Below are 26,900 nucleotides of genomic sequence, written 5' to 3'. Positions count from 1 at the left end.
CAAAAAATCTCCAACTACTTTTCTCCAATACTTTCTTTATTTATTACCTCTTCCACAATGGAAACATAAAATAAAAATAGAAAAATTATTATGTTCCTAACATCTTCTGCCCCCCATCACTGCCTCCCTGCCACATTTAGATGTGTTACCAGTCTTAAATGATTTTCTTCCAATCAAAGAAAAGTATCTTTAATAAATAATAAATAAGCTGACCCCACAGGCTTTAGTGTATCACAACCAGCTCCTGACTTTGTCAAAACGTAGTTTGGACTCACACTCTTTTCTTTCTACTTTTTTGAGCTTTTATTGTATACCAGACAACTTACTAGATGCTGAGATACCAAGTAGAAAAGGCAAAGTTCCCCTTTTAGGAGAGTTTCATTTGTACGAGTCCAATCTATAAGCAAAAAGAAAATTAATTGCTAGAGCAAAGATTTCTACAAAGCTCAGTTAGAACTGAAGAAAAGGACTACTTGAGTTTTACTGGGAGAAGTCAACAAGGCAAATGTCTCAGAAAAAGGGAACAACATGTCAATGGCAGGGAGGTTTATTTTTGAACTACAAAAGATATGATAATTGCTAGAGTATGAAAGGCAAAGAGCAGAAAAGTAGGAGGTCAAGTTGGAAAAGTTGACCAGGGTCAGAGAACAAAAGACCTTGAATGTATTTCAATGTAATTTTGAGTTTTACCTTTCTTTCCTTCTTTCAAAACTATTGAGTGTCTCTTGTGTGCTAGGCATTATAGATGAAGGGGAAGCAATTACAGGTTTCAAACAGGGGAGTAATCTGATCAGATTGTCATTTTAGAAGGAATCTCTGGCAGCAGTATAGAGGACTGAATACACTGCAGAGATGGGTAAAGAAAGTATTGCCACAATGAGAGGTGGCAGGACTGTAACTTTAAGGATGTAGCAATGGGGCTGGAGAGGAGGAAGGAGATTAGAGAAATGCATGGGAGGTGAATGAATAGGACTGGGTGATTGGTTTAATTAAGGAAAAGGTAGGAATTGAGGATGTCTTCCAGGTTTCTAGATTGGATAACCACATAGAGGATGATGTCATTTTCAGTGAGATAAAGAATTCAAGGAAAGGAGGTTTGAATTGAGAGGAGAAAAACAAGCAAGATCATCCAGTGGTCTGTCTTGACAGAAGTTTAATATACAGCTCTGGAGAGCAGGACAGAGATCTGAATCGGAGATATAAATTGAGTCTTCAGTTAAAAGTTGAAGCTGTTGTTGGGGCTGGCCCAGTGGAATAGTGGTTAAGTTCACGTGCTCCACTTTGGTGACCCGGGGTTCACAGGTTCAAATCCCTGGCACAGACCTACGCACCACTCGTCAAGCCATGTGTGGCGACATCCCATACACAGAATGGAGGAAGATGGGCACAGACATTAGGTCAGGGCTAATTTTCTTCATCAAAAAAAAAGAGGAGGACTGGAGCAGATGTTAGCTCAGAGCCAATCTTCTTCACACAAAAAATGTTGAAACTGTTGGACATGAATGAGATGACCCACAGTAATGTGTAGAAGATGAAAAGAATCTGGGTAAGAAAGAGTTCCAGGAAAAACAATATTTTAAAGATAGACTGAAAAGGAAGAGCTACAGGTGTAAGAGGTCATAAAACCAAGCAATAAGGGAGTTTCAGGAAAGTAGGACATTTCTAATGTTTTGAATGCAATTGGTCAAATAAAATACAAATTGAAAGTGGTTGATTTGGCAATTTTAGGTCACAGAAACAGAAATAGTCTCAGTGGTGGCCATATTGGAAACTAAATATGGGAAAAGAATAAAAGGGAAAAGAAATGGAGAAAGCAAAGGGATATTAATCTGTCTAGATTAGGGGCATGAGAAGAATAAATATTGATGGCCATAGAGAAAGAAAGGATGAATGGTCAAGGAAAAGTTGTCATGGTTTGTTTGTTCATTTATTTGTTTTTAAACTGAGGGTGAGTTGAAATAATAGTTTGGTAAAGAGAAAAATTAAAAGAAAAGGAGAGTTTGAAGATACATGCAAGCAAGACTTTTGCTCTACTTAAGACATAAAAAAATCTCAAGAGAATGTCCCTCCCATCCTAAAAATAAAATAAAGCTGGATAATCTACAAAATCACAGGTTATTTTAAACCTATTTGAGAGCTGAGGTCACAAAGAAACATAATCAAATAAAATCCAGAGAATTATGATTCTCTCCTAGGAGAAAAAGAGACTCATGGCTACTTTCATCCTCAACAGAGCAATGGGAAGAGGTAGAACTTGCCATAGACATGAGTAATAAAGATACAACTACTTCTCTAATTTTCTAAGACCAAGAGTGGGCTAGCATGAAGATTCAGAAGCCCTAGAAGCTTCAGACAAAAAAAAAAAGGATCTGCACTCATCCACCAATTCTTTTTCATGGGCCTTCACTAAGTACCTATGAGAAAGATTAGGAGTGGGGCAGGAAGGCTGAGAGACACTGCCTGTGCCCAAAGCATAAGGCACAGGACCTACTGAAAACTGAGGGCAGAGCATGAGAATGAGAGAAAGCACAAACCATTCTGGAACTTACACTGAGTGACCGGGGAAGAGACAGAAATGCTAAGAGAGGCCACTTTCCCTACATTGCAAATACACAGAGGCCGTTGAAGGAGCAAGGCAGAAAAATTGAGACAAACCCTCTAGGTACTCGGGTCACAAGCTCCACTTAAGGGAAGGTTTTGACCTCATCATCAGATAATTTAAGGGCTGTAGTGAGTGAGCTGCATGTACCTAACACAACAATGAAACCCAGAGACACCTGATTGAGTGCTTATAGATTGAGTCAACTCGGACACTAATAACATGACAGAGAAAGGGACTTGCCTTTTCTTGCCATAAATATTATTCATTTCAGTCTCTACTGTTCTTTTTCACAGAATCCCACTAATCAATTAAAAAAATTACAAGATGCAAAAAAGTTCAAAAATGTGACCTATTATCAAGAGAGGAAGCAGTCAATGGAACCAGACACAGAGATGGGCAAGATGCTGAAATTATCAGATAGAGACTTTAAAATAACTATGAAAAATAAGTTAAAGGATCCTGTTGAAAAAAATAAACAATCTTCATGAGAAGATGATGAAAACTAGAAAGGAGAGTAAAATGGACATTCTAAAAATAAAAAAATAAGATACCAATGATGAAAACCTCTTTCAATGGACTTATCAGCAGACTAGATGGAACTGAGGGGAAAAATCACTAAAATTGAAGATAGGTTGATATAAATGCAAACTGGAAGACAAAGAAGAAAATTAAAATAATAATAATAATAATTAAAGTCAGCCTCCAAGATCTGTGAAACAATATCGAATGCCCTAACATACATAGAGTCCTAGAAGAATAAGAAAGAAAGAATTGGGCAGTAGAAATATTTGAAAAAGTCAGGGCTAAGAATTTTGCATAATTAATGAAAGAAAAACACCACAAAACCAAGAAATTCAGCAAACTCCATGGAGTAAATATACAAAGAAATCCAAACCTAAGGAGCATCAGAATCAAAATGATGAAAATCAAAGGAGAAAAGTCTTGAAAGTACCCAGATAAAAAGACATATAGTTGATTCTTGTTATTTGTGCTACTTATGTTCAATAGAGTCACTGCAAACACTGTATTAGTGAATACTCAACTATTGTTCCTAGGGGATATACAGGGTTAGGTTCCTGCTAGCCTTTGGTCACATTTCCATCAATTGAGACACTATTTATGTTACATATATTCATTGGCCAACATCCTTATAAAACAAGACAGTCTTATCAGCATTGAAAACCTGCTGTTTCACATAACCTCTTCTGTATAACACTTAGCTGGTATTTCCAAAATTTTTCTACAGCGTTCTGATCTGCAGAACCTGCCCTGCCTGCAGATTTAACATTTTTTATATTGTAACACCCTTTGAAATATGAGAGTCAGTCAGCACTAATTGAGATGGGTTTAACGTTTTTCTGAACCTAGGAAACATGATATAAATTTCTTTGGCTTTACCCATTATGCTTTTTCAATCAGTCATCATCTCACGAATCCACAAATTTAGCCACTTTTCCATTTTTTCCATTGCTTCATCATGCAGTACAGATGGTACTTTAGTGCTTTCTGGGACATAGTCATATAGAGTAGGTAAATTCCCCCTTCCTTTTTCTGGATGTACTATACTGTCAATTCATTAATATTGAACTCACAGTGAATGGCACTATCACTCACGCCTGAGTGAAGCTTATCTATAAGGTATAGAGGTATAAGGTATTATAAGGTATAAGGTATTTCTTATCTATAAGAAAATATACTTATTTTCTCCATAAGGCACATCACAGCCTTCTTGTGCTTAGGAACACCAGACAGACTTAACTACACTTGGAGGCCGCTTGAAACAGAGAAATCACCAATAAAAAGCAAAGAAATATAAAAATTGTGGCACTAAATAGACCACAAAAGAACCCTTGTTTACAGTATGAGAGCTGAAAGATGAAAGTAGGATGTTCCCTTGTTTGACCACAGCTGGGTACTGCACAAAGGCTGACTCAAATTTTTCGCTACTCTGCACATGTCTATTAATTACAATGAAAGTGTAATTTGGAAGTTACAAATAAATTACAGCAAGCAGGTGAGTTTGCAAATACAGAATCTGTGAATGATGACAATCAATTGGATTTCACATAAGAAAACAACAGTAAGGGGGTCAGCCTGGTGGTGTAGTGGTTAAGTTTGCACGCTCCACTTCAGCAGCCTGGGTTCACTGGTTTGGTCCCAGGCATGGACCTATGCACCACTTATCAAGCCATGCTGTGGCAGCATCCCTTAAACAAAATAGAGGAAGACTGGCACAGATGTTACCTCAGGGCCAATCTTCCGCACCACCCCCCCCCCAAAAAAGAAAACAACAGTAAGAATTATAGTCAACTTCACAAGTAAGACAGTGGAGGCCAGAAGACTATAGAATATCATATATTTAAAGTGCTACAAAAAAAAAAAAACCATCAGTCTAGAATTCTATATATTCGACAAAAATATCCTTCAAAAATGAAGACAAAATAGATATTTTCAACCAGACAAAAGCTGAAAGAATTCATCTATAGCATCCCTGCACTATAAGAAATACTAAGTGAAGTTCATTAGTCTGAAAAGAAATGATATCAGATGGAAATCCACTTTTTCAGGAAAGAATGAAAGGCACTAGTAATAATAATATGGTGGTAAATATAAAGAACATTTATAACATATTGCCATTTATATTTTCAAAGAAATATGTTTCTTTCAATTTCTTTAAGAGCCTATTGACTATATGAAGTAAAATTATAATAATAAAAATATAATGGAGTTTATAGTACTTATAGAAGTAAAACATATAGCATGGGAGGTTCATGATTAGAAATATACTATTGTTATAAAGTTCTTAAATTTTTTTGTGAAGCAGTAAAATATTTTTGAACGCAGGCTATAATAAGTTAAAGATGCATATTGTAATCTCAAGAACATCATTAAGAAAAAAATCTCATGAAGGCATGATAAAAACATGAATAGAATAGATAAAATGGATAAAAAAAATTCCACTTGATTTATCACAAAACAAACCCCCAAAAAAGGAAAGAAAAGAGAAACAGAGAAACAAAGAGTAGACAAGATAAATATAAATCAAATAAGATGGTATATTTAAAAACCTACATATTAGTGATATTATTAAATGTAAATGGTCTAAATATCCTGCTACAAAGGCAGAGATTGTCAGACTAAATAAAAAAACCAAGACCAAACTATATGTTGTTAACAAGACACATACCTTTATCTTTGAAAACAAGTTTGAAAACTTGGAAACAAAGGAATGAAAAAATATAAACCATGCAAATGCTAAACATGAGGAATCAGATGTGGCTATATTAACATCACACAAAATAGACCTCAAGATGAAGAGTATGACCAGAGATAAACAGAGGCATCTCATAATGATTAAAGGGAAAAAACAATAATCTTAAAGGTGTGTGCATGTAATAACAAAAGGTACAAACACATAAAACAACAGTTAGAACTAAAGGGAGAAATAGACAAATCTGCAATTATACTTAGTATAATACCTTTCAATAATTCATAGAAAAAGATTAAAGAAATCAGTAAAATTGCAGAAAATTTTAATGGTGCTGTCAAATAACTTGACCTATTTGACATTTGTAGATCCCTAACACCTAACAACAGCACAATATACAGTCTTCTCAAGTGCACATGGAACATTCAATAAGATAGATCATATTCTGAGCTTTAAAACAAGTTACAATAAATTTCAAAGGATTAACACAACATAGAATATTTTCTCTGATTACAATTGTATTAAATTAGAAATCAACAATAAGATATCTAGAAAAATTGCCCAAATATTTAAAAATTAAACAGCATGCTTCTAAAGAACCCATAGGTCAAAGAAGAAATTTAAAAATATGTTGAACTAAATGATAATTAAAACATAACATTTCCAAATTTGTGGAATGCAGCAAAGAAGTACATAGAAGAAAATTCATAGCTTTTGAAGTCTACATTGTGGGGAGTGGTATAAAATATAAAAACAGTGATGTATGCTTTCACCCTAAAACTTAAAAGAATGAAAAAAAGCAAATTAACCCCAAAGTAAGCAAATACAGGAGTAATAAATAGTCGACTATTTTTTTGATGTTTGCCTGCCGCAGCTTTCAAGCCCCACCCCTTTCTCCTCCCCTCCTACCCCACATGTGGACAAGCAATATATGGTGATTTCCCTCCCTTGGTGGCAGTGGGAAGCTGAAACCATGCAGGTACCTGCATGTGGAAACTTCACCCTAGTCCCACCACCTAACCACAAAAAAGCCAAGTTGCCTCCTCTCCCTGCATTCTCGAGCCACTTTTGGACCCACTTGTGAGCCTGTCCTGTTCTCCCCAGAAAGCCTCATTATATGAGTAATAAACATTTTCACACCCTCTTGGTGTGTGTATGTGTCACCATCAGTCAACATCCGAAGTAAATTTGGGGTGGGGGTGGGGTCCATTGCACATCTGTGGGGTGACACAACAATAGGAAACAATGAAGACAAGGGAAGAAATCAATTAAATAGAAAATGAACAAATAATAGACAAACCAAAAAAGTGAAAAATTAGTTCTTGAAAAGATTATGAAGATAATGAAAAGAGAACGAACAATTGTTTTAGAATAGTGTCTGAGGAAAATGGGGAATTTGAAGAGTAGGGGAGAGCTATGAGCCAGGGTAGGGAAGAATGAATTAGTTTTAGGATCAGGGACACTTCTTCCACTGACAAAGTTTCTTTGCTTTGCCTTTTTCTCTATGAATGTTTTACAAGTTAATATGCACATCAAGTCAAAATAATTTTAAGCAAATATTCAATGCTTCGTATACGTAATCCTATTATTTAAATCAGCGGTTCTTAACAGTGGAAGGAGTCAAGCTCCCTGCCACCCTCCCCACCGCCCCCCCCCACCCCCCCACTATTGAGGCATCATTTCAAAATCACCTATGAGACTATTCAAACTATATTCCCCTGGTATTTTCATATTGACCACTCTGTCATCTATACTGGCAAGGTCCTCTCCCTGAATGAGAATTAACGCAGAAGTGACCCTCTATTAACAGGGCAAGAAAGTCTGTTCCCTCATGATCATTAGACAGAAAAGTTAGAACCATTGCTCAGCAGGAATTATAGAAAACAGCTCCTTAAAGCATCACCTGAGCACAATTTGCAGCCGAATCATCTAGAGAACTTATTTAAAATGTAGATTCCTAAGTCACACTCCAAACCCGACAAATCAGAACTCACACCCTAACATGCACCCCAGTAGGTTTTAATGTTCATAAAAAAATTTTACCTGCAATCTTTTCAATAACTATTGTATTTAAATATAAGGTAGCATCATTAAAATTTTAGAACTAAAAAGAACCGATTAAATCCAGCTCTCTAATTGTGCAAATAGGAACACCAAGATCTAGATTGCTTGACTGTTTTGCCCAAGAAATATGGAGCTAGTCTGAACTTTGGAACCCAGAACTCAGACCTCCTAATGCCTAGAGGTAGGATCTTCATAGATTATCTCCTTTTCAGAACATAAAAGGTTGACTCCCACCAACTACAATTAGAATATTTTATCCGTGATCTTATGCTGCCACAAACAAGGAAATTAAAACCAAATAAAAACTGAATTAACTAAAGAACTGAACAATAAAATCTCTCCATGCAATTATAGGCAACCAAGCACTGCTGGAAATCATACAGTCCATCAGAAGAAAGTTTTTGGCAGCCTAAAGGGAAGATATCAATTCTCTTCCCTTTTTGAACTTCTGAAAAGGTAATCCCATGTGTTAATATTTCAAACCGTTACTTAACAGGGCACATGCAGGGTTTTAACCCATGGGCTGCCACATTTTTATTTTCATTTTCAGGCTTTCTACCAAAGAAACGTGTAGGAGATGGTTATTAGAGTCATTTGCTCTGCCTGGGGGCTAATTACTCTATTTGCTTCATTTTTGAAAATATTATGTTATATCCAAAGGCAAAAAATTGATGGAGGCTTGTTTCAGGTTTGCTTATGTAATTTTTGTACAGATTAAAATAGTTAATCAGAAATTATGCTAGCTAAAATAGATCTGTTAGGTTCTAAATCTACAGTAGAAAATTGCTTTTTAAAGAATAATTTGAATGGCGTGCTGCTTAAATATATTTTAGTCAATTCTCTCAAATGTAAGACTTGAGTTTTAATGACCCTCAAGGAAAACCAAGAGGAATGCAAGAAGCCACAGATACAGAGATTGGAAGGAGTATTCGCGTGTGATGTGACCTTCTACAGTAAAATGCTACAACATCTACCTCAAAGAAAGGAATGAAAGAAAGTGAGGAGTTGAGGGAAGAGGAAAGGGTCCTCTGGGAATTCTGGGTGAAAAATGAGGAGAGAATAGCAAGCTCTCAGCTTCAAGTTTTTCATCTGAAACATGAGAATCATCACACCTATCTCTCATAGTTTTGTGCCAAAAAATTAATCAGGTAATGAAAATTCCTATCCCAATGCCTGGCTCATGGTAGGTACTCAATAAATTTAAGTTCAATATATATAAAATATTCTATCTACTATCTGTTCTAGTCTATCTATCTACCATCCATTTATCTAACTAGCCATCTATCTAGCCATCTATCTATTTACCATATATAAGCACGTCAGCAGGAAATTACTTTGGTTCACTAGAATTTGGGAAGCCGAGACTACCATGGCACTGTTTACTTTATGGTTAGAAATGGCTGAGAGTAACGTGACCGAGCCTTGGGTACCAGGAGAAAATTGTTCATTACATCATTTTCTTTATTTCCAGAAGCTAGGAACAGAGCAGTTAGAGCAGTGGTTCTCAAGTCTTGACGCGTATTTGAGCTTCTTAAAATACTGATGCCGGGTCCCGCTTTGCCACCACCACCACCCAGAAATTCTGACTTAATTAACCCTATATGATTCCATGATCTGCCAGAGTTGAGGACTGGTGAGTTAAACGGTCTCAGCTGACAGACATTCAAAAATAAATTAATATCTAGTAATTGGATAAAAGTATTCATTTTAAATTACGAACATCAAAATATATAAAAGTAGCAGAGAGAATTATATAATGAAATCATCATATATCCATTATCTAGATTTAATAACGATTAAATTTTGCCATATTCGTTCCATTGTTATACATATGTATTTAACGACTGAAAATTTTTAAAGTAAATCAGACATTTTGACACTTCGCCATTAAATATTGCAACATCTATCTCTTAAAAAGGGGGCATTTTCTTCATAACTATAATATGATTATAACACATGACAAAGTTAGCACTATTTTTTTTTAAAAACAGACTTTATTTTTTAGAGCAGTTTTACGTATTCAGCTAAATTGAGCAAAAAATACAGGGAGTTCCCATGTACCCCTGTCCTCACACACTCAAAGCCTCCCCCACTAACATCCCATACCGGAGTGGTATATTTGTGAAAACTGATGGACCTACATTGACACATCATTATCACCCAGAGTCCATAGTTTACGTCACGGTTTACTCTTGGTGTTGCACATTCTGTGGGTTTAGACAGACGTCTAATGACGTGTGGCCACCATTATAATACCATACAGAATAGTTTCACTGCTCTAAAGATTCTCTGTGCTCTGCCTATTCATCTTTCCCTCCTACCTAACCCCTGATCTTTTTACTGCCTCCCTATTTTGCCTTTTTCAGAATATCATATAGTTGGAATCACTGTGTAGCCTTTTCAGATTCGTTTCTTTCATTTAGTAATATTCTTTCAAGGTTCCTCCATGTCTTTTCATGACTTGATAGCTCATTATGCTAAATAATATTCCATTGCCTGGATGTACTACAGTTTATTTATCCATTTACCTGTTGAAGGACATCTTGATTGCTTGCAAATTTTGGCAATCACGAATAAAGCTATTATAAACATCCATATGTAAGTTTTTGTGTAAACATGTTTTCAGCTCATTTGGGTAAATATGGAGGAGAATGATTGCAAGATCAGGTGGTCAGAGTATTTTCATTTTGTAAGAAATTGCCAAACTGTCTTCCAAAGTGGCTGTACCATTTTGCATTCCCACCAGCAACGAATGAGAGTTCCTGTTGCTTTACATTCTCATTAGCATTTGATGTTTATCAGTGCTTTGGATTTGGGCCAATCTAATAGGTGTAGTGGTATCTCATTGTTTTAATTTGCATTTCCCTAGTGACATATAACATAGAGCATCTTTTAATATGACTATCATGTGGTTTATTTTCTTATTGTTGAGTTTTAAGAGTTCTTTGTATATTATGGATAACACAGATATGTTATCCATATCTTTATCAGATATGTCTTTTACAAATATTTTCTCCTACTCTGTTGCTTGTCTCTTCATTCTCTTGACACCATCTTTCACAGAGCAGAAGTTCTGAATTTTAATGAAGTCCAGCTAATCAATTATTTGGATTGTGTCTTTGGTATTGTATGGAAAAAGTTATTGCTATACTGAAGGTCATCTAGATTTCCTCCTATGTTATCTTCTAGGAGTTTTATAGTTTTGCATTTTACAATTAGTCTATGATCTATTTTGAGTTAATTTTGTGAAAGATGTAAGGTCTGTGTCTAGATTCTATTTTTTTTTTTTTTTTTTGGCATGTGGATTTCTAGTCGTTCCAGCACTATTTCTTGAAAAGAATATCTATTCTCCCTTGAATTTCCTTTGTTCCTTTGTCAAAAATCAGTTGACTATATTTATGTGGGTCTATTTCTAGGCTCTCTCTTAGGTTCCATTTATCTACTTGTCTATTCTTTCACCAATTCCACACTACTTTGATTACTGAAGCAACCCTAGTTGTTTTGTTTTTTGCTGAGGAAGATTAGCCTTGACCTAACATCTGTTGCCAATCTTCCTCTTTTTTTGCTTGAGGAAGATTAGCCCTGAGCTAACATCTGTTCCAATCTTCCTCTACTTCCACCACAGCATGGCTGACAAGTGTTGTAGGTCCATGGCCAGGATCCAAACCCTCGAACCCAGACTGCTGAAGTAGAGCGCACCAAACTTAACCACTGCACCATGGGGCTGGCCCCAACACTAATTATTTAATATCTTCTAATATCTTGTCCATATTCAAATTTCCTCGATTATCCCAAAAACATCCTTGGGAAAATTTTTTGTTTTTTTTCTTTTGAGATAATTTTTCAGTCAGCAAATTTTAAGAACCTAAAAATGAAAACTAATGATGGAAAAATAACTCTATATTCCAAAATTTTTCTGAAAATATCCCATTATCTATTACTAAGACCTAAAGATAAGTTGGATAAATCCACTCTGCCATAGAAAAAGAAGATCTCAATGAAATAAGTTTACCAATCCACTGATAATTTTTAAAAAGCAATTCAATCTGAGTGAAGGATAAGCAGGACCTCTTATACTATTTCTGCAACTTTATATCAATTACATCTGAAATCATACCTCCTATCTTAAAGGTCTTGTCATCTCATATACCATGAGTATATTAGAAATGTATGTAGAGAATAGGAATTCATGTTCTTAGCAAGATACATTTTTTTAAGTCATAACATCTCAAAAGTTTCTATGAGAATTAAGTGTTATTATACTTAAGTACTTAAAACAATGCCTGGCACATAGTAAGTGCTGTAGAAGTATTATCTATGATTATAAAACAGAAAAATTTCTTAAATTTAATGTGTATAAGAATCTCCTGGAAGGTATGTGTTAAATTTATACATTCTATGGCTCCTATCATAGAGATCATGAGACAGTAAGCCTGTTTTGGTACCCAGGAATATGCATTCTAATTAGCACCTCAAATATCCTGAACAAAGTTAATGGATCACATTTGAATAAGCAGTGACATTGAGTTTCAACTGAAAAACACCAGAGATAATAATAAGAGAGCCTTGGTCTGTCATAAAAACAGACAGATAATATGAGGAAAGTAAACTCTCAGCAAAATAGTAAGAAAATCAATGGACAAACAATCTGGAAGGTCTACTATGTATAAAACTGTGATATACTAGGAAACGAGGAATGGAGACAAAGACACAAAATACACAATTCTGTGTGTGTGTGTGTGTGTGTGCGCGTGTGTGTGTGCACGTGCGTGGGCAACCAAGATAATCCCTTCCCTACAGACTCTGCCACTCCACAGGGGTCCCAAGGTACAAGCCTTTGAAAAGTTAAGTAACCATAACAGAGTAAGGGGGCAATGAAAAATAATCATGTAAAAAAATTTTTATTCTTCCAATAAACCATAAAACGACATTATACCATAACATTGTACTATTGTTTTTTTGAGACTAGTTTTGAAGAAAATGTGATTTGCCATCTTCTGAGTGTCATTTCTAATTGGATCTGAGAAGTTGGCTTTTGAAAAAAAATAATATTGCAGGGTTTATGCTCTTAACTTTCATTCACATAAGAATTGCAATGGAGTAGAGTACGGTATCTTTTTTGTGTGTGTGTGAGGAAAATTGGCCCTGAGCTAACATCTGCCAATTCTCCTCTTTTTTTTTTTTTTTTTTTGCTGAGGAAGACTGGCCTTGGGCTAACATCCATGCCCATCTTCCTGTACTTTATATGGGACGCCGCCACAGCACAGCTTGACAAGCGGTGCAGTGGTGCGCACCCGGGATCCGAACTGGGGAATCCTGGGCTGTCGCAGCAGAGCACACACTCCCAACACACACCCAATGAGCCACTGGGCCGGCCCCCACAATATCTTTTTATAGAATGCTTTTCAAAATCAATTGATGACAGAGATAGATATTTAATTGGCCAAACATATATATAGAGAGAGATATATAGATAGATACATATAAAATTATTTTCATTTCTTTCTCTTAGTAATTAATTTGAACTGTTTCATAAGAAATGTACACTATTTCTTCATATAGAAGAAATACAAAACAAAGAAGTCTCAAGGAAGTGGCCCAATATTAAGTGATGGAAATAGGAAGCTGTGGAGGGCTCTCCATTACTAAATTGAAGAAATAAAATGCAAAATAAAAAATAAATGAAAAGCATGTCTTTTAAAGCAGTGCTGTTTCCGGGCATTTCATAAAGCCTCTCAGCAATTTCTCAGAAGCCACTGGTTTCTGTTGAGCACTGTTTGTCTTTGCTCTAATGATCTCCGGTTTATAGATCACATCCCTGGTTCTGTCACCAAATCATTGAATGACCTTGGGATAGTTTCTTGCAAATACCTCCATTTGTCTGTTTATAAAATAAGGGTAGTAATCCTTGACACCTTCCTACTTCACTGAGGTATTTCACAGATTAATGAGTCATGAAAGCTTTGAGGGGCTCTGATCAAAGGCACTGTATAACTACAAAGAATTGTTATTATTTACCAGTAGCCCCATTTTATTGTGCCACTAATGAGCACTGTGGTCAGCAATACCTTATTAGAGAAAAACAACAGGAGGTGAAAGTTGAGAAGGTTGTTTCTCTCCATATTCAGATATAATTCTTGTGACTATTAGTTGGTGTTATGCAGACATATTGGAGGCGGAGATTCCTCAGTCTAACAGTTCTGGCTGGAGAGGTCTTAGGGAATATACCCAACATCCTGAGTTAGAGGATTGAACATCCTGGGAGTTTTCCTAGGGTTTGTGCAAATTCTACATGGAACTCACATTTCAACCGACTTGGTAGACAGGACACAGTATCGAAACATTCTCATTAAGATTCTTTTCTCATATATCCGCTTTTTTTTTTTTTAATTTTAATGGTCCTTAAGCAATTTCACTGATCAATCTCTCTCACACCCACACAAATTTGACCTCACTTTTCTTTGGAAATGAGTTAATCCAAATTTTCACTTAGAGAACCTAAGAGTCAAATCATTGGTTTTGCTGGAAATTTTCAATCACACAAATATAAACTTATTTTCTGTTCCTTCTCAAACTATGTTCCATTGTACCATTCTGTATTCTAACACATTAGATACTCAAAGTGAGCAATCTAAATAGCAAAAATGGTACATATTCAGCCCATGTTTGAAAAGACTTCATCCTTTCCAAATTGATAGATAGCACAGAATCATTATGGTACAAATCAGATTTCAAATGATTGAAGAAAGTTTATAAACATTAGCAATAAAATAAGTAATTTTATTTTACTTTGTCCCTCCTAAAAGTGCATGTCAACATCTTCTTCTAGGAATATTTAGAAGCACTTTAGGTCTCTGATAGGCAGGAAGGAGTACAATTTCTCAGAGCCTTGGCAGTCCACCCGTCTCTGAGTGGTATTCTTTCTCAGCCTCAGGCCTCGTTCCCATACAAAGCTCTCTCCTAAAATAAACGAGGCACTCAGCCACTACAAGCACTTCAGCTGAAACGTTTGTGAAACAAGTACATTCTTCAGCACTCAGGGCAAATGAATTTTTCATGAGCTAGGATCTATGTAGAAAAGTTTTCATGAAAATCTAGTATTTTTTTAGAAAGAGTTCTACGCACTGAATTGTGTTTCTGCAAAATTCATATGTTTAAGCCCTAATCCCCAATGTGACTGTAGTTGGAGATGGGGCCTTTGGGAGATAATTAGATTTAGATGAGGTCCTGAGGGCAGGGCCCTCATGATGACATTTGTGCCCTCATAAGAAGAGACACCTGCTTGCGCTCTCTCCCCCCCCCCTCTTTCCCTCTCTCCCCCTCTCCCTCTCTCTCCCTCACCCTCTCTCCCTTTCTCCCTCACCCTCTCTCACCCCCATGTGAGGATACAGGGAGAAAGAGGCTGTCTACAAACCAGGAAGAGGGCCCTCCCCAGAATCCTACCATGTTGGCATCCTGATCTCAGATTTCCAGCCTCCAGAACTGTGAGAAAATAAATGTCTGTTGTTTAAGCCACCCAGTCTGTGGTACTTTATTATGGCAGCTAGAGTTAAAGAATACAAAGAGCAGTACCAACAATGCTGTAATGATTATACTGTGGTTCACTTTGTTTAGTCTTCACATATGAAAATTCTAATTGGATTCATGACCTTATAAAGATACAAGTTAGGAGGTGAATAGTTATTCATTTATCCAATATGTGATGTATCAAATGCCTATTCAATAAATACCTAATTAGCAAATATTGAACTCCAGGCTGGGTGTTGGGTAGAAAGACACACAAACAGGACAAAATTCCTAAATTCAAGGAGTTCAGAGCATTTTAAAGAGATGTGCCACTTAGAGGATACAAGGCAAGATGTGAGAAGAGAAGAACAAGTGATTGGACTTCCTAAAGGAAATGATAGTAGGATGTGACCAGCTAGGAATTGTGGAGAATAATTTTTTTTTTAATGTGGTATATATTTGCAGAATGACAGTCCTTTTTTTTAAGGTGGGTGAAGTATATAAGATATGAATTCAACGGTAGGTAGGGTGAGGATGTTAGTCAAATTTTTTAAATGCTCTGTATTTTCAAAAATAAAAGAATGATTATTTTGTAATTCATTCTTTCTTGGACATTGTTTTCCCAGCTTAACTACAAGGAATGCCTCTGAGTCTTTAAGCTATTATAAACATGTCTCAACATTGTTTTTCTTGGTTTTACCAAATACGAGACGAAATAATGTTATCACTCAACTCATAAAATAAATTGGTCCATATTCTCTATAGGATAATTTAAGGGATGTCAAAAGCACTTAATTGGCCTGGAATGTCACTCCCTCCAAAATATAAAGTGCCAGATGAATGATAGGAAATTTTATATTAAAAGCCATCTTCTTTGAATACTGTGAACTGCCACTAGCAGTATAGTGTGATAGCTAAGCTTGAACCCTGGCTCAGCAACGTTTAGTTCTAAAGCCTTCTCCAAGTTACTTAGCTTCTCTCTGCCTCAGGGTGCTCTTCTGTAACATGGGGATGATAACACTATCTTCTTAAAGCACTTGTGAGATTAAATTATGCAAAGTGCTCAGAACAGTATCAGTATGTATGCAATGAATGTCAGCTATTATATTATTAAAGAGCCTTTTTCTGATTTGGATGACTTTTATTTCTTTTTCTTACTTAAGAGCTCTGGTGAGGACTTCATGTACTATGTTGAATAGAAGTGGCGAGAGTGGGAACCCTTGTCTTGTTCTTGATCTTAGAGGAAAATTTGCAGCTTTTCACCATTAAGTATTATGTTAGCTGTTGGCTTGTCCCAGATGGGCTTCATTATGTTGAGGTACATTCCTTCTATGCCTAATCTGTTCAGAGTTTTATGATAAGTCAAATAAGCCAGACAGAAAAGGACAAATACTGTATGGTATCACTTATATGTGAAATCTAAAAAAAAGTCAAACTCATAGAAACAGAGAGTAGAATGGTGGTTGCCAAAGGTGGGGCGGTGGGGGAAAAAGATGTTAGTCAAAGATACAAACTTTCAGTTATAAGTTGAATAAGTTCTGAAGATCTAACGTACAGCATGGTGACTATAGTTAATAACACTATATCGTATACTTGAAAATTGCTAAGACAGTAGATCTTAAGCATTCTCACACACACACAAAATACACATACCAAATCATCACATTGTACACTTTAAATATATTACAATTTTTTTTGTCAATTAAATTTGTCAATAAATCTGGAAAAAACAGAAAGAGGATTTTTCTCTATTCTATGACTTAAATATTTTAAAAAGTAATTTAGATTATATGTATGAAAGTACCAAATCATAACACTCCACATAATGACATTAAAACTGCGTTAGAGAAAATAACTATCAGAGAACAGTTATATGCCAATGATATCCATGAAAATTTTGCCCTACCAGTTATCTGCAGCATTCACTTATTCATTCATTCATTCATTCAAAAAGCATTCAATGAGGGTAAACTTTATATTTTCTACAGGACCAGTGCTTGGTGTTGAAGATAAAAAGATATGACTCTTTCTGTAAAGGAGCTCATGGAATAAAGCGTAAGTATCTTGACTTATTTATTGAAGCACTATTATAAATGTTTAATATCAAATATGGGAGCTCCTTTCTCTTGAAAACAATGTTGTATTCTCATTTGTGTCTTATTCAGCACAAGTTTTCATTTGCTGATGTATAATTAAGGGCTGAGTTTCTGAAGGAAATTTGGTTATACAAGGATCTTTATAAGCAAATGGGAATAGTTGTGCAAAGAAGAGGGTGGAATTATTAAATCATTTGTCAAACTGATGCTGCTGTTTTGTTTTAAAACTATATGTAATAAAATCACGTTCAGTGTGGCATTCCCGATAAGGTGAAATTGAAAAAAGTTATATAAAAAGTAGAATGCTTTGCTCTAAAACAAACAAACAAGAAACTCTTTCATCATTATCTTTGTTTCAGAAATGTTGATTTGTTTTACTAAAAGTAAGAAGATCTCTGGTCAAAATGCTAATTGACAGCCAGTTCAGCTTACCTTGAACTTGGAGGAAACTTTGTTGTTGTTGGCGGTTAACTATGTATAAACAAAAGATAAAGGGGAACAGGCTAGATAAGTCAGGAACCACTTTACTATAATTTTAAATATAGCAGTTTAGAATAGGATTTAAAAGCTTAATAGAATGTGACAATCTACTGAAGATTATTCAGTTCTCCTACTTTGTCTTTCCCTACATATGGTTCCATAAGGACATATAAACCTATACTCCAAGTCATGACAATACACATTCTCCTTCCTGAGCCCAATTCCATGCAGAAGTGGGGTGGCTCCCTGTTCTGGCACATGTCCTATAGGCTCCGGGACTTCCAAAGAGCACATGAACCACACGCCATGGCTTACCTGAGTATCAAAGGAAATATATCTGCCTCTTGTCAGAAATAATTTGTACACTTCAGATTTGTATCCAATAATAGAACCTCAAACTCTCTGACAGTCTACTGATACTGAATCTTCACTTCTAAGAAATTATGTTCATGGAGATTTTTGAAGAACGATCAACCCATCCCATCTCCAGCAATATAATATGTTATCCTTTGACCATGCCTAGCCACCAGAGATACATGCTTGGACCATCTTATTTTGCTTGACTGTAGAATTAATTGCTTTACTTATTGATAGGTTGCTGTTATGCTGTGGGCTCACACGTTTTTTAATGATATAAACTTCTTCAGTGACCCCAGTTGCCTAATTATCAGCTTCAATAGCTCCGACTATTGGAAAGGAGGAAAGGAAAGATGGAGACCACGTTCTAATATTAACTGAAAATATTACCAATCACAGCAAAAAGAAAAGATAGTATATAAAATAAATCTCAATGAAAAAAGTAAAAATAACATCATTTTTATTTTGCAAATAAGACTAAAAGTTTTCACTTAGAGGTGCTTATAAAATGTGAACTGGCAGTAAGTAGAGAAAAAGTTAATTGTGACTGCACTAGATAAAGCTTTTCAGAGCACAGAAACATCACTAAAATGTGTTTATTCATCCTAGATGGTAGGATGCTTCTCCTTCAATGCTAGTCAGCTTTGGCAAGAATGCTTCCATCTGAACCCTTTGGTTTCCTGAACATGCTGGGATGTTCAAAAGGTATGCCAAGTAACTCATGAGGAATTAAAAGATAAATAAATAAAATGGAGGCTAAATAAGGAAAAATTTGAGTGCCATAAATTAGATAGTAAACTTTTCTTGTATAGACTTAACCAAGTGGTAAGACTGAAAAGGATTCCATAAGTTTTTTAATTTCTAAAATTGTATTTCTACTTGGTAGAGCCACCTTTACATTTACAATAATATGACATTTTTCCTGCCTACCTCAGAAAAGGGATTGGATGGGATAGAGGCTTGTGAACCATAAAAATGACAATGTCACCACTCTTTCCCTTGAATGAGGAAAATCATGTGAAAAATCACTACTGCTTTTTTTCACTATGAAATAATGTTTGTGTTCTTGCTCTCTTTCTCTTTACAGATTTATTCATTATATCTTAATTTTTATTTACATTTAATGTATTATTTAAGGAGTGATAGATGAGCTCCTATATTGGCTAAGTTTAAAAATGAAGTTTAGCTCATGTAAATGTCTCCAGTGGTTTTTAAAAATCCATTTTCCCTCTAAAAAGTTTCCTATATTAACCACAGAGTAGAATATATGTTTATGGCTTACAGAAAATATACTGGTTAATTTGTTAAAGTATATTATGAAATCTTCCTTTTATTTATAGAGATTTTATTATGGATTTTACACTTTCTCTCATATTCAAGAACCAGGTTTCAGACTTGACTTTCACACAGAATGCTAGATTTGATTCACGCCCATTACCAAATGCCAGGCAGTGACAGAGAATTTAGAAAAGTAGAGTTAGCTGTCAGTACACACTGGTAAGCTTTTCAGAATGTTTCCCTGGAAGACTCTGTGTTCAGGCTAGCATGTTTATTCCACCATTACCCTAGAGGCTATATTTTATTTTTTAAATCAAGACAAAAACTTAAAGTCATTTTCCCTGACTTATTATAGTATATTACACATGAATCATTTTTTAAAAAGAACTCCTCAAAGCATGGTTTCCTAATTGAATAAGTTAAATGTATGGACTGTTTATAATTAAAATTCAGAGGAAAACCTAGTTATCTGCAACTGATTAGGAACAGGTACATCGGATACAGTAAATATTAGAAAATGTCCAGGAAAACACTTCCTTCTGATAGCTAAAAAATAAAATAAAATAATTTTATTTTTAATTTAATACTTATTGAAAAACAATGTATTATTATTTTCCTGGATTTCTTCTGTGATTAAATTTGTTAAAACTATGCACTTAAATAATTAGTTTTATTGCTCACAGGATAATTCTCAGACCTAAGTCATTTCATAATGTCTTTCCTACAAGCTTTCCAATATCAATGGGATACAAAAAGCACAAATATTTCTAAAGTAACTTTATATACCTAGGTAACTAAGTTACCCTATGATAACAATAAACATAATATTTCATCATTTGCATCACCCTTGAAGTATGATCCTCTCAATTAACTCTAGGAGTGTATGTCCCCTGCAATCCACCATTCTTTTGGTTTTGTCCCTCATAATCTCATCATGCCCCCAGGTCCCCTGCTGCCTCAATTGCCTTAGACTGGAAATGTTGGCTGTAGCATCCTTCTGAGACGGTTACAGAACCAGCCTACTGGACGTGGACTGATTCGTGTAGACTAATAAGTGGTCACATTAATGACCAGATTTCATGGGCTCCTACCTTTGTCAGGTGACCTTTGCCAATTGTAAAGTTCTCCTCCAAGTATTTCTGGAAGTCCTTAGTGGGTAACTCACCTAAGCTTACCTAGGCGAGCTTACCTAGGGTGACTTACCTAGGCTGATGCTCCCTACTGTTTCAGGTGTGATTGTGTCATTGTTGACATCACTATCACATCCTGCTAACTATAGGTGGACTCCATGAGTGATTTCCTCATCAGTTTCACATTGAGTCTGTGGGAAGTAAGTGGCGCCGGTCCAGTTGGGCTCTGTAACATACCCCCACCACCTACACACACACACAAGCCAACACAATGCTTTAGCAAAGTGAGAAGGCAAATTCTTCATTCCTCTATGTTCTATTCTGTCTAGACAGAAAATAAAGGGTCCCACAGTAGGTGTGCTTGGGGCCCCAAGGTGACACAAAGTTTACTGAGAGAGTTCTTTCACTATGAACATAGGAGATTTTTTCTTGTTTCTTTTTTTTCTAAGATGCACATCAGCTATCAGGATCTCTGGGTCTGATGAGTTTTCACACAGTAATCTCTGTACCAGACAATTCCCAGCCCAATCCCCATGGCAACTTCTTAGTAAAGGACCCCTTTAATCTCCTTTTGCAATCTATATTCTTTTGTCACCCCAACATCCACCACCACAACACAGCCCATATTGGGACAAGAAGCAATCACCCCAGTCTCCGTATAAATTAATAGTTACAGATAAATGGCTTGAGAGAAGGGACTCACTCAACAACACTTATCCCTGCTGGGATCCCAGGACACCCCCCCCCCCCCCGGCTAAACATCTCCATTTAAACACCTTGACTTTTATAAGTATCAGTTCACCATTACAATAGCAATAAAAAATAAGAATAGGTAAGAGTCTCAACAAATACATAAAATGAGTCATAAGAAGAGGAAAACATTAACTGCCAAGCACTTGGACACATCTCATTAATCCTCACCACAACCGTAAGAGGTTCAAGTTACTTAGCCCTATTTTACACAGAGGTTCAAGTTTATATAAATATCAGAACCAAGGATGGAAGCTATGACCTTTAATACCACATACATAATGCTGCCTTGAGTGTTCAGGGAACTTATTGACACAGTGAAGGTAAGAACATGATGAGCACTGACCTGGGAAGGGGCCTTAGCATCTTTTCTCTTTTTAGTGCTGCCTCCATTTAATGAGCACCTACTGTGTGCTGGACTCTACGGATGGCTCATCTCATCCTCCTAACAATGCACTGAAATAGATATCACTCACCCGATTTACAGATGAGGAAACCGAGGTCAGGAAAGTCAAGTGACTTGCCTATGATCCCACATCCACAAGTGCCAAAGCCAGGGCTCGAACAGAGTTCTGACTCCAAAGCTCAGCCTCCTTCCACCATATGAATCTATCCACATGTTCTTCCATCAGCACATGATTTCTCACGTAGTTATTTGTTCAGTCAGTTTAGGTCACATTTCACATAACTTAAGACATATAGGTTAGGAGAGGAAATAGAGAAAATCACAAATTTCATGGTTAGAAGAAAATAATGGTCCCATAGGTGAAACACTTAAATTCTCATGAATGTTTTTACCCTTTCCTGATACTGACACATGATAAAAACGCAGCCTTGAGTTCTACTCTTATTGGGCTCCTAGACACTGGGCTGGCCCTTTGCATGTTAGCCTCACCACCACACAGCAGGTGAACATTCTCCTCCTCAGCTTACATTTTACAGGATAAGGATATAAAAAATATCAGCCACATATCATAAAGTAATCCATGTACTCATTCTGGAAAGCACGGAGATAACTGAAATACATACAATGGCACCACATGGTGCAAAAAAATAGAGAATATTGAACTGTTAATGTATCAGAATATACATCTGAAAAATCATTGTTTAAAGAAAGTTTATATGCAAGGACAGAGCCATGCATCCTCTTTCACCTCAATGTCCTTTGAGAGCCCTGTGTTGATAAAGATGCAAGGCATTGTTAAAATATCAATGAAGAGGCATAACGTGAGGGGGACGAAGGCTGGTGAGTGGCTGAGATCATGTGAGATCCAGCTCACAGGATCTCACCTTTGGAGCTATAATAGTTGCCTATTGTTGCATTAACAAATTTCCACAAACTTGGTGGCTTAAAATAGCAGAAATTTATTGTCTCACAGTTCTGGTGGACGGAGGTCTGATCTAGGTGTTGTCAGGGTTGATTCCTCCATGGGGTCCTAGCAGAGAATCCGTCCCGTGCCTTCGTCTAGCTTCTGGTGCCTGTGGCAATGCTTGCGTTCCCTTGCCTGTCGAGGCATCACTCCAGTCTTCACCTTCGTCTTCACTTGGCCTTCCCCACTGTGCGTGTCTGTGTCTCAAATCTCTCTCTTATAATGACACTAGTCGTTGGATTTAGGGTCCACACTAAATTCAGGATGATTTCATTGAAGATCCTTGGCTTACTTACATCTGCAAAGACTGTTTCCAAATAAGGTCACAGTCACAGTTACCAGGGGCTAGGACTCAGATGTATCTTTTTGGAGGACACAATTCACCCAACTACAGGAGCCATCCAGGTGCCTGTTAGGAAAGGCTGTACTTGTTAATTAGGGTCATTTACTTGAGAAAGCTCAAAATAGATGTAACCTTAATGTGCCCAGGATATTCAGATCTAAGTGGCCCAAATGAAGAAAATAAATTCTGTTATGGAATTTCCACACTCTAAGTTAGAGAATTACCTCCCCCCCAAACTGAGCTATTCCTCTCACTTCTAAAGCAGGAAATAATGTTTCCACTTGTGACCTGTTTTAATGAAAGACATCATTGAGAACAATCTTTTTCACCTGGTGATATTTTTTTTCGTCTTTAGCCTGAATCAGCTTACCTTTCACAAAACACAACACAGACACACAGACACATATACACACCTGGACCTAGACATGTGAGATTCTTGTATGTTTATTTGAGATAGATAAAGCGACTACATGGAAGAAATACTATTCCTCTCTTTGGTGGATCTGAGCACATAATGCTACATTACAGATAAATAGAAACTACTGACGAAGAAAACAGAAAAAGTGTCTCTGAAGTCAACACAATCCATGGGCTAAAGACTCCGTCGTGTGGCGTGAGTCACAACAGTTACAATGTACAAGTTAAGTTCCTTAAATGGCGACTTCACAAACACTAGATTATTCACATATTTATACAGTGCTTATGCAAACAGGTCCAAGTAGTTTCTTAACTTTATCCGAGTAAGTTTATGCTGGTTTCAGGTTTTATTACAGATACTTTATAATATGCTAGAGATTAGCACTCTAACATAAATTAAAACCAGATGAAGTGAAACTAAATTGTGCAAGGGCCAGGATTGATATTGATAAATAGCATAAGTTCTGCATGGTAAAACGTGTATGAAAAATAAGGGAAAAGACTCATGGAAGTCATGAATCCTGTGTTCTAGAAAGAGGTATGTCAGTCAGTAAAATCATTAGACAATGTGTAGGATTGACATTTCAACTTGTTAAAAAGAAAGATTACCTTGTATTTCTTGATATGTAGTTTAATGCTGACCTGTTCTAATGAAGAACTTCTAAGCAGAATTACGTCTTTCTGAGCATATCTTTCAAACTCCTCACTGTAAGCAGAGGTGGCTTCACCGTCCTGTTGGTGGAGTTCAGGACTCTTACTGGAACTCCTCGGCTCTTCAGAACCCCAAGTCTTCTCCTGGATGCTCTCATCTATTTACCCCAAGAAGATCAACATGGAATTCCACTTGCTCTTTGTCACTTCAACGTTGGCTAAACACACAGTCATCTAACCACTTTTTTCTTATATTGGATAAAGTTTTCATAATCTACAATTTAGCAAATTATTTTCTGTTTAACGTGCTGGGAAATCACTAAAGCCCAGAATAAGTTTTATTAAAAACCAACCATGACATCAACCTTTGTTCATCCTGTCATGTTCACAGAGTGAGTCAAGTACAGCTATGCATTAAAGCCTTTTGCCCACTCACCAAATACATCCTAAAATGCAGATACTGGGCTATTCTATGCATTAATATTACATGTTGGTCACTTCAACATCTTACCACTTTCTTGCCATTTTACTGAAACAAGTTTGGGAGATGAATAGGTTTAGGAGAAGCCAGAGGTCTTGGGTTCATTTCCCAAATTGGATCCCTAAGAATAGTTCCTGAACTTTGCACACACAGAGCGACATTATTTGGGCTGCCTTGTTTATTTGCATAGAAATGCCAGCATTTATATAAATGGTATGTGTACTTTACTTCTCTCTCTATCATCCGAAAACAGTATCATCTACAAAATGCATCTATTTATCTACTAGATGCATGCTGTAAATAGAAAGTAATCCTCTCTCTTCTCAAAAAAAATGCTGGAAGGTAAAATATGGAATTTTCCATGCCTCCAATGTTAGAATTTTAACAAGAACCTTGACACTGTCAGCCAATGGAAGAGAGTTTCTTTCTCAGGAGGGAAATGAGGTGGGGCAGTGGCGAGAGCCCTGGGCTGCAGCATCTAGAGGCTGCTGGCCTTCCTTCTTGGTTCTCTTTCTAGGTCTCAGTTATATCCTCGTGTATAAAATAGTTGGTCAAGTACCTGACTATTCTGTAAATTCCATAAGACATTTGTAAGCCCATCAATGATTTTAGAAGACCAATTAAGTGCTACCTGTAAATGTGTAGTTTAGTGGTTTCCAGGGATCCAAGCTGCAAACAGTTGTAAGAATGGAAAGGACATAACAGGTCTAAAAGTGCGTTACTCAATGTCTAGCAGAAAAAAAGGTATTCAATATCTATTTGCTGACTCAGATATTAGACTAAAAATATAGAGGCCTGACTGATTTAAATATAACTGTTTGTGATGCTTAATTTTATATGTCAGCTTGGCTGGGCTATGGTGCCCAGTTTTTGTTCAAACACCAGTCTGGATGTTGCCATGAAGGCAATTTTTAGATGTGATTAACCATTTAAATCAGTAGACTTTGAGTAAAACAGATGACCCTTCCTAATGTGGGTGGGCCTCTTCCAATCAGTTGAAGACCTTAAGAGTAAAGACTGAGGTTCCCGGAAAAGAGGAATTTGGTCTCAAGACTGCAACACACGAAATCTAGCCTGAGTTCTCAGCCTGCTGACCTGGCCTGTGGCTTTCGGTCTCAAGACTACAACATCAACTCCTGCCTGGATTTCATATCAACTCTTCCCTGATTCTACCGCCAGTCTGCCCTAAGGATCTCAGACTTGTCAGCCCCTACAATTGCATGAGCCAATTTCTTAAAATCTCTCTCTCTATTGGTTCTATTGGATTCTGCTTCTCTGGAGAATCTTGACAAATATCTCATTTGAATTTAGGATCCTCAAAATGAAGGATCAAACTGGCATGAAAAATGAGTTTGCTTTCTTTATAAAGACAAAAAGAAACAAAAGTTTGGCTACACAAACTGATAGCAAAAAAGTAAAGGGAGGTGTATCTAGGTAGGAATAAAATTTTTAGGGAGTGCTGTTCTGTGAAAGGTGACCAAAATGGGGTCTAATCTTTAAGCATGTTACAAAGTTTAAATAAGTTAATATTTATCTTATTTAGAACAGTGCTTAGAACCATACCAGGTACCTAGTAAGCACTCAATAAATGTTTAGCTACTATTAATATTTTCATCATCATCATCATTATCATCATCATTACCATCATCATTTTTGTTATTCTAGGTATGTGCTTATCTGCATAACTACTCCATGTGGCAGGTATAATATATCCATTTGGCAGAAATGGCAAAGAAAGGTTAAAAAATTGGCCCAACGTCATACAGCTAGTAAATAGTGAAACTAAGCATAAATTCAATAGAAATAACAGCTGTAATTATTAAAAGACAACCATAATCAGCCCTACTCCTTATAAGTACTTTAAGGAATTGTCGTAATAAGGAAGACAAAATGATTGAGAAGAACCAAGCACACACTGAGAAAAAAGCTTAATAGAATTATTCCCCATGAATTTGAATATATGTGTATACAGCAACTTACACTAGTGCTTTGGTAAAAAGCCCAGTGTGGTTCTGGCATGAATTTATATGTGTTAAACTAAGAATTTAGAATTTAGTTTGTAAAGAATTATCTTTAAATTCCTAGATTAAATACATATAAGAATTTCTTACTTAAAGATCCTAACATTCACAAGCGTGAATTCCCACAGTAAGACTGAAAACAATAT

At 36.3% G+C, this 26,900-nt stretch overlaps 1 protein-coding gene across 1 annotated transcript in view; it reads right to left on the bottom strand.

The window, feature by feature from the left end:
* LOC131413386 (uncharacterized) overlaps positions 1-26,900 on the bottom strand; it is a 241,448-nt gene that overhangs the window by 186,403 nt on the left and 28,145 nt on the right. The window contains 1 exon segment of the mRNA XM_058553914.1: positions 24,211-24,410. Within this exon segment, the coding sequence (XP_058409897.1) occupies positions 24,211-24,410 (200 nt within the window).

Source organism: Diceros bicornis, chromosome 14 (assembly GCF_020826845.1).
Source record: "Diceros bicornis minor isolate mBicDic1 chromosome 14, mDicBic1.mat.cur, whole genome shotgun sequence".
Lineage (NCBI taxonomy): Eukaryota > Metazoa > Chordata > Mammalia > Perissodactyla > Rhinocerotidae > Diceros > Diceros bicornis.
The sequence above is the reverse complement of the archived record's forward strand: the minus strand, read 5'-3'. Positions and strand labels throughout refer to the sequence as shown.